Consider the following 8,417-nt stretch of genomic DNA (forward strand, 5'->3'; position numbering starts at 1 on the left):
TAACTTTTTGTTACCCTTCCGCCAGGAGCCATGGCTGCAGAGATCCCTGCAGAAAGTCTCCGGGATGAACTTTCTTGTCCCATCTGCCTGGAGTATTTCCAAGAGCCGGTGTCTATCCACTGCGGGCACAACTTCTGCCGGGCCTGCATCAGCCAGTGCTGGGGGGAGACAGAGACAAACTTCTCCTGCCCCCAGTGCAGAGAAACCGCCCAGCAGAGAAACTTCAGGCCCAGCAGGGAACTGGCAAGAGTTATCGAACTAGCCAGAGGGCTGAGTTTCCAGGCAGCCAAAGGCTCAGGAGGGGAGCCAGTGTGTGAGAGGCACCAGGAGGCCCTGAAACTGTTCTGCGAGGAGGATCAAACCCCCATCTGCGTGGTGTGTGATAAATCCAAGGCTCACAGAGCTCACACCGTGGTCCCCATAGAGGAGGCTGCTCAGGAGTACAAGGTAGGAAATCTCCTCCCAGCATCTGTGTTTGTACCTGCAGGGGTTTTCAGATCTATTTCCAGGCTCAGAGTACAGCTGCTCATGCAAACATCATGTAGCCTGTGGCCATAATGGTAGGTTCCCAGGCTTTCCAATGTTTGGGTTTCCTTCTAGTGTCACTCCTATACCCTGCTTTAATAAAGGGTGTTTTTTTTTTTCTTTGCTAACTACAGTGTTGTGATAAAGATTTTGAACCTTACACATAGATCTCTGCTCTGACTTGACCAATTTCCAGGGGTGGGAAATATATTCATTCTCTTGTGATGCCCTTTTCCTGAGCTAATATTTCTGTTCCAACCCATGTTTCTGCTGAGCGGGACACACCGGAGCCAGCACTGCCAGCCCCCGCCGTTCTGAAATCCTGAGATCTTTGAAAAGATTCAGTCAGAACTCTGGGAATTGATCCTTCCATGCTCTGCTTCAGTCATTTCAAACCAAGGGAGAAATAACTTGATTCTTGGTCCCCAAAAGATGCTGGTGGATGCGAGGTGAGGCAGGAGTGTAGTCAGAGCTCCTGACTGGTGGACAGATGATGAAGTATTTTTGGAGCAAACGTGACATCATTTGTTTTACTAGGATCAGCAATGTGAGAGCAGAGTTGTAGGAAAGAGATCTTTACTGAGCACTAGAGCAGGGGGAAGCAAACTTTTTGGCCTGAAGGCCTCATCAGGTTTCCGAAATTGTATGGAGGGACAGTTAGGGGAGGCTGTGCCTCCCCAATAGCCAGGCATGGCCCGGCCTCCTCCTCCATCCAACCCCCCTGATTCTCTCCCCCGATGGGGCCCCCCCAGGACCCCTGCCCCATCCACTCCTCCCTGTCCCCTGAACGCCCCAGAATGCCTGCCTCTGACTGTCCCCCCTCCAGGACTTCTGCCCCATCCAACCACCCCTTCTCCCTGATTGCCCCTGGAACCCCTGCCCCTGACTGCCCCCCACCGCCCCATTCAACCCCCCCTCTCCTTCCTGACTGCCCCTCCTGAAACTCCTGCCCCATTCAACCCCCCTGTTCCCCGCCCTCTGACTGCCCCAACCCCTATCACACCCCGACCCCAAACTCCCCTGCCTCCTATTGATCCCCTCCTTGCCACCTTACCGCGCTGGTAGCTGGCAGTGCTAAGGTTGCCGAGCTCGCAGCCCCATTGCCCAGAGCATTGTGCTGGTGAGCTGAGGCTGCGGGGGAGGGGAAACAGCTGGGGAGGGGCTGGGGGCTAGCCTTCCGGGCCAGGAGCTCAAGGGCCGGGCAGGAGGGTCCCGTGGGCAGGAGGGTCCCACGGGCCGTAATTTTGCTCACCTCTGCACTAGAGTTTATGCATTGGCAGCCAGGGCAGGAGGGGAGCTCATTGCTCCTCAATTTTTTTTTTATTTTTTTTTTGGAGCTTAACACTCCCCCTCCCACTTTTCTCTTTGCCTAGGAACAATTCCAGACCCGACTGCAGGCTCTGATGGAAGAGAGAGAAAAGCTCCTGGGATGGAAACTGACTGGAGAGAAGAGAAGCTCAGAGTACGTGGTAGGTGCCCAGTGTTGTTACCGAGCAAGGCCGTGGGGATGAATGTCAGTGTGGGAGGTTTGTGCGTCTCTCTGGGGCCGTGTGCTGCTGGTTTGGGATCCTGTGTGTCTGTCTCTGTTCCCCTCCTTGGCCTCGAGTGGGACTGGGACTCCTTGCCTGGCTCTGGGGCAGATTCCCCAGGAGCTTCGGGCAGCTTTGAGGCAGGGCAAATGCTGATCGAATTCAGCAGCAGGTGCAGCCTGTGCTCCCCTCTGCCCAAGATGGATGGGATGTGGGGTCATGGCCCTGCCTCCTCCCTGCTGCTCTGGCAGTGCCAAGGCTGCCTTAATGGTCCATCCCCAGCTATCAGAGAGGCCTGCTGGGCTCAGCTTCAGGCTTGATCTTTGTCTGTGTCTGCACACACTGTCTGTTTCGCTCTATGTGGTGTAGTTGAAGCCGTGTCGGTCCCAGGATATTGGAGAGACAAGGTGGGGGAGGTGAGATCTTTGATTGCACCTTTTTCTGTTGGTGAGAGAGACAAGCTTGCACACTGCCCAGAGCTCTTCTTCAAGTCTGGGCTGGAGACCTCTGGGTGGCTTGAATGATTCTCTCTCTCTCACCAATGGAAGTCGCTCCAATCAAAGATATCACCTGAATCCCTTGTCTCTCTCTCTCTCTCTCTCTCTCTCTCTTATAGATGAGCACTAGAGAATCAACAGCTGAGTGACAGCCAAGCTCTCATGCTAAGTGCTGATGGTTTCACAGGGCTCTGAAACCCACCTGCATCCTGACATTGTCTTGGAAAATCACTGTGCCCCATCCAGGCATGAGACAGGGTTATTGGGCTGAATCAGAGTCATGTGGCCAAGGGGCTGCAGAGGTGAAGGGCTCATACGGAAAGAACCTGACAATCAATTTGTCTCCCATTCTCATAACTTTTCTGTGCCTGCCTATGACTCAGATCATAGCACCGATCAGCCCCAACTGAGCTGGGTCTGATTGGATTTCACCTTGGCTAGCGACCGGCACCCAGGGCCACACCAGGGAAGCAGCACCTTTGAAGTTATTAAAGGGCTTTCAGTCTCTGTAAATACGTGTACATCTCGGATACGCACATGGGAAAGTGATGTGAGCATGCTCAAGGAGACAGGTTCACCTCAAGCCAGTGTGCGGAGCGGTAGCAGGCAGCTGTGGAAAGGGGGCAGAGTTAAGGTTGGGTGGGAGTGTGGTGTGGGAGGCGCGACCTTAACTCTGCATTCCCTTGATTTCAGAGCTGTGTTTGTCTTTGCTTCATTCTTGATTTCATGGTTTAAGTTTATGGCCTGGGGCTGCACTAGAGATCCTGAGCTCTGCACTAACACAGTTAGTTTTCTAGAGACTGAATTCTCATGTCTCTTCAGAGGTGCGGCTGAGCATCCTTCCGGGGCATGTGAATATCGGGAGCTTCCTCAGTAAAACTTGAGAGTTTTGGTTTGTTTTCTTATTTTTAATTTTGTTTTCTGTACCCCGTTCAGTCTCTCTCAGGAAGTCTCTGCGAATGTACCTCTGAATCCTGCCCTTTCTACGGCTGAAAGGACTTAGATTGTCACAGGTCACTGATCGCAACAGAAAGAAACCATGTCAGAGGGGAAGGGAATTTAGGCTGAGGTGGGACTTTCTAGGAAAATCTTCTCTCTGGGCAAATGGGGAAATTTTCTGTCTGCTTTTGAGGTGCTAAATATTTAGACATTTCCCCCTCCTGCTGACACAGGGCTGTGTGAAATCTCCCCTGCCTGTCGGTGTGTCCATGATGTGCCCTTTCTCTGTTTGTGCCTCTTCTTTACAGGGAAAGACAGAAGCTGAGAGAGAGAAAATTGTGTCTCAATTTAAGCAGCTGCACCAATTTCTGGAGGAAGAAGAGCGAATCCTGCTGGCCCGACTGGGAGAGCTGGAGAAGGAGATTGTGAAGCTGCAGGGTGAAAATATCACCAAACTCTCCGCGGAGATTTCCCGTCTCAGCGAGCTGATCAGCGAGATGGAGGGGAAGTGCCAGCAGCCAGCAAGTGAATTCCTGCAGGTGGGACCTCAGATCCTTGGAGATATTTGGGAAATGGTTGAACGGGGAGACCCATATGGCTTGGAGTGCAGGATCCTAACACTACAGTGGAACTCACTGTTTCTAATTTTTACGTAGGAATCCTCTCTCTCACTCTCTCTTTAATGGTACCTCATTTTATTGTTAGGAATTGTTTTGTTAAAATGTGAATTCTCTGGTTTATGATCACTATCACTGGCTTCTGTTTTATTATTCTCCTTTGTATTATTAGTAATTTGATTAGGGGTATGGAACAGTTTCCATTTGAGCAGAGATTTAAAAGACTGGGAGTGTTCAGCTTAGAAAAGAGGTGACTAAGAGGGGATATGATGAAGGTCTATGAAATCATGATGGTGCGGAGAAAGTGAACAGGGGAGTGGTTTTTTTACCCCTTCACATTACACAAGAACTGGGGGTCACCCAATGAAATAAAAAGGCAGCAGGTTCAAAACAAACATTAAGACTGTGAGGTAGACCTCACAGTCAACCTGTGGAACTCATTGTCACGGGATGGTGTGTAGGCCAAAAGTATAACAGGATTAAAAAAAGAATTAGATAAGTTCATGGAGGATAGGTCCATAAATGGCTGTTAGCCAAGATGGTCAGGGACACAACCCGTTCTTGTGTTGTTAAGGATTGAAGGATCCTGGGAGAGGGGCCCTATTGTAGGGTTTAGATTTTAATGGTCTTTTTTACAGTGTTCTGGGTCCATGTCTGGCCCACATCCCTGCGGGAGCGGAGCCCGTTAATAACACACATGAATTCTTCCACGCTTCTGATGCAGGGAAATATTATTTAAATAATGTGATTCCCGTTTCACGGAGAGAAAGGGGGACTGTGGTTTGGAAATCATCCCAAGCCAGCTGCCGTTCTCCCCATGACACCACCAACACCCCTGAACCAGGCCCACCCCAGCCTCTTCCTTCTCATGGTTCTCACTGGTAACTGAACTCTTTGTTCTCTGTCTCCCCCTCTCTAGGACGTCAGAAGCACCTTGAGCAGGTACGTGGCTCCGTCTCACTCTCAGGGAAGCGTCACTGTGCGGGGGAGGGGTTTGAGCGCCATGTGAGGCCCACATCTCCTCAGGGCACCACGGTCAACTGTGTGGGGCAGGGTCACCCCTCAGATCCAAATCCCCCCTCTGCTGACGTTACTCCTGGGATTGATGTTCTTTATTCGAGACGCGGAGATGATGAAGCATGAGGGCAGGTTAATAGACCCGAATAGATTCATTAAATCTCGTGTGTCCCGGGGAACGGGAATATGGACCCTTCCAGAGCAGCAGTGTTCAAATATGTCCAGCTTGTGTCTGTTTGGTGCCCTGGTGAGGTGATTTGGCGTTAGTGGTCTCCATTCATTTCTGACTGGGCAGGTGTGCACACCACAAAGCGTAGCGGAGTCAGTGCAGCTTGTTGGCCCATCTGCCTGCTCCACTTCCCCTCGATGTCGTCTCTCGCCAGGTCATGCTGGAAACAAATTGGGCTGCTGCGGGTGAAGCTTGTGCTGCCCTTGCCTGAGCAGTACCTGCTCTGAGGCCGGGATACATAGAACAATCCAACCTCCAGGCCCTGCAGTTCAGCAGGTTTCACGGGCATGAAATTCATCTGAAATGAGGATAAAATCGTGATTTACAATCAATCAATTAGAGAATTCTGTTTCTCTCCAGGTGCGAACAGGGGAAGTTCCAGCAGCCGGTGGAGATTTCTCCTGATCTGGCAAAGCGACTTGGTGATTTTACCCAGAAAAATATTGTACTAAAGGAGTCTCTGAAGAAATTCCAAGGTACTGAGCAGGGATTGAAAAAGGAAAATGGAGTCTGACCCCTGTGAATGTTGGAGGAAACGGGCCCTGTCCTATTAGCTGCGAATGTAAAACCCAGTTTAAGAACATGGAAGAAATATAGACAAAGTTTTGAATTAGCTAAGAAATGCCCCCCAAGATATAAGATATTTATGGCAAAACAACAATAGTCCAAATGTGATTTATTGTCGCCTCCCTTGCCCTAATTCTTGAGGACTGCAAAGTACTTGGTTGAGTGAAACTCTGTGCTACTGCAAAGGGCTCCATCTTCTCTTCCTGAGTCTGTTTCATTCCAGTCTCACCTGTCTAGGAATTTTCTCTTGTAGAAAGGCGAGAAACACTAAATGCCACATAAGCCGTGTTTATAACCATGTTATTAGTGCTGAAAGGGGTCCGTAAGCCTGATATTGGCCCATCTCCATATGGGCGAATTTTACTCTCTCTCTCTTCATCTCTCTCTCTGGGTCTCTCTGCCTTTTTCTCTCTGTTCGTGGCCCAGAACTAAAGCACAGTTATTCTGATTAATTGTAGAAATCCTACATGAAACCTAATTTTGATACCATGCAATCTCTTTCTCTCCCTCTCCTCCCTAGACGCTCTGATGTTTGAATTGCAGACAGCAAGTAAGTGGATCTCTGGCAAAAGGGGGTAGTGGAATGGGTGGGGTTTTAGATGGATTGAGAGAAAAGGACAGTTTGTGTTTGTGGCGCGGGATTCACTTGAGGAAGACGCTTCTGAGATCGAACAAAACAGAGGCCCCTCATCTATAGAGAGTGAGCATTGCAGGAGAGGGGGCTGGCCTTAAGCACTCCAATATATTATTAACCCCTTAATTGCTGTGCAGTGTACTGACTGAGTGAGGGCTCTGACTCCTCTGTTATGCTGAGGGGGTCGGTGCCTGGTCTGACCCTTCCTCGGTGTGTCCATATGACATTGCCCCCTTCTCTGTCTCTCCTTGTGGGTCCCACCTCTCCCTTACCCCTGGGTTCTTGGGTTGCCAACTAGGCCTCTTCCTCTCCCATTCGCCATGGGCTGGGGGCCCTGCCCTGGTGTACCCACCAACTCCCTCCCGCCTGCTTCCACCCAGGGCTACTGCCTCCTCCCCTTGTCCCAGCTGCACTGGGGTTCGTGCTCCCCTCTCCGCTGCTTCCTTGATTCCCTCTGACTGGGGGTGTCTCCCCAAGAGGCTGCTGATGCTGATGCCCCTTCGGTCCCACCCCAGGCTCTGCTGCCTGTCCCTGCTGCTGGGAGTGGGGAGCCACAGCACGGGGAGCAGGGAGATGCAGCAGGGGAAGAGATATAGCTGCAGATTCTGCATCTCCAACTGCACCTCTAGGCCCTGGGAGGTGGGAGCCGCGGTGAAATCCCTGCTCAGCCCCAGCACAGAGGCAGCTCCCTGAGACCCAGGACAGAGAGGCAGGAAATCAGGGAGGGTCCCAGCCAGGACGGGGCTGCTGGGGAATGTGAGAAATGGTCCCAGCCTCCCCCAGGGCTGAGCTCGGCCTCTAACACTCTGATTCTCTCTGTCCAGTGACTCTGGATCCAGACACGGCTCATCCCCAACTCGTCCTGTCTGCGGATCAGAAAAGTGTGAGACTGGGGGAGACACAGCAGCAAGTGCCCAACAACCCTGAGAGATTTGACACTGCACGCTGTGTGCTGGGCTGTGAGGGATTCACCTCAGGGAGACATTGCTGGGAGGTGGAGGTGGAGGCTGGGCGATACTGTGCTGTGGGGGTGGCCAGAGAGTCTGTGAGGAGGAAGCGGGGGTTGAGTTTTAACCCTAAGGAGGGGATCTGGGCTGTGCAGTGGCTGCATGGGGATCGATATCAGGCTCGCACCTCCTCTGAGACCACAGTGTCACTGGGCTGGGTCCCCAGCAGGATCCGGGTTTGTCTGGACTGTGACGAGGGGCGGGTGGCATTTTTCAGTGCTCACAACAAGGCCCCAGTCTTCACTTTCCCACCAGCGTCTTTCAAGGGGGAGAGAATCCGCCCTTGGTTCTGTTTCTGGGACCGTGTATCTGAAACCGAGTTGAGACTCTGTTCCTGATACACAGGGTTATCTATCCGCCTGCAGGCTATGAAATGGGCTTCTCTAGCCTCTGACACCCTCATTTCTACACCCTGGAATCTAGAGTGGGCTGGTGACCTGTTCTCCCCCATCCAAAACACCAACCAAACAAAACCACCCAACCCTCAGGGACATGGACCAGCCTGTTTGTCACTGTTCTCTATGATCCCGGAGTACTCTAGCATTCTGTGCGGTCAGAGAGCAAGAGTTGTTGTCCTGGGTGAGGGAGGACAGTACAGGTGGCAAATCTTTGGGGCAGGGGAGGGACAGGAGAAAATGGTTAATCTTCACTTTTGATGAGTGTTTTCTAGAATTTAACAAATTCTCGTCTCCTGCGGGGTAAAATATAGCAATAAACCCAGGAGCCATCAGAACTAGTTGATTCACCAGTGTGGGGTTTGTTTGCTTTTTACTGACATGCTCGGTGGGGTCAAGGTGGGTTATAGGCCATTGGAATTGCAACAAAAGCAACCCCTCTGGAATTGCAACAACCGTAA

The 8,417-nt window shown here is 51.5% G+C and overlaps 1 protein-coding gene across 1 annotated transcript; it reads left to right on the plus strand.

Moving 5' to 3' along the window:
- Positions 1-7,925, plus strand: LOC120383938 (zinc finger protein RFP-like). Its single transcript, XM_039502265.1, has 7 exons — positions 1-447; positions 1,899-1,994; positions 3,799-4,029; positions 5,027-5,049; positions 5,714-5,829; positions 6,441-6,470; positions 7,379-7,925. The coding sequence occupies exons 1-7, from the start codon at positions 31-33 to the stop codon at positions 7,897-7,899; spliced, it is 1,434 nt and encodes a 477-aa protein (XP_039358199.1). The 5' UTR covers positions 1-30; the 3' UTR covers positions 7,900-7,925.
- Positions 7,926-8,417: the final 492 nt, after the last annotated feature.

The sequence above is a fragment of the Mauremys reevesii genome, linkage group 15 (genome assembly GCF_016161935.1).
Source record: "Mauremys reevesii isolate NIE-2019 linkage group 15, ASM1616193v1, whole genome shotgun sequence".
NCBI classification, from domain to species: domain Eukaryota; kingdom Metazoa; phylum Chordata; order Testudines; family Geoemydidae; genus Mauremys; species Mauremys reevesii.

What these genes read in the sequence shown, in the direction of transcription:
- LOC120383938 (XM_039502265.1), top strand. Translation starts at nt 31, where the DNA reads ATGGCTGCAGAGATCCCTGCAGAAAGTCTCCGGGATGAACTTTCTTGT. An exon ending in AGGCTGCTCAGGAGTACAAG is followed by an intron (nt 448 to 1,898) that starts GTAGGAAATCTC and finishes CTCTTTGCCTAG; the next exon opens with GAACAATTCCAGACCCGACT. An exon ending in GTCAGAAGCACCTTGAGCAG is followed by an intron (nt 5,050 to 5,713) that starts GTACGTGGCTCC and finishes GTTTCTCTCCAG; the next exon opens with GTGCGAACAGGGGAAGTTCC.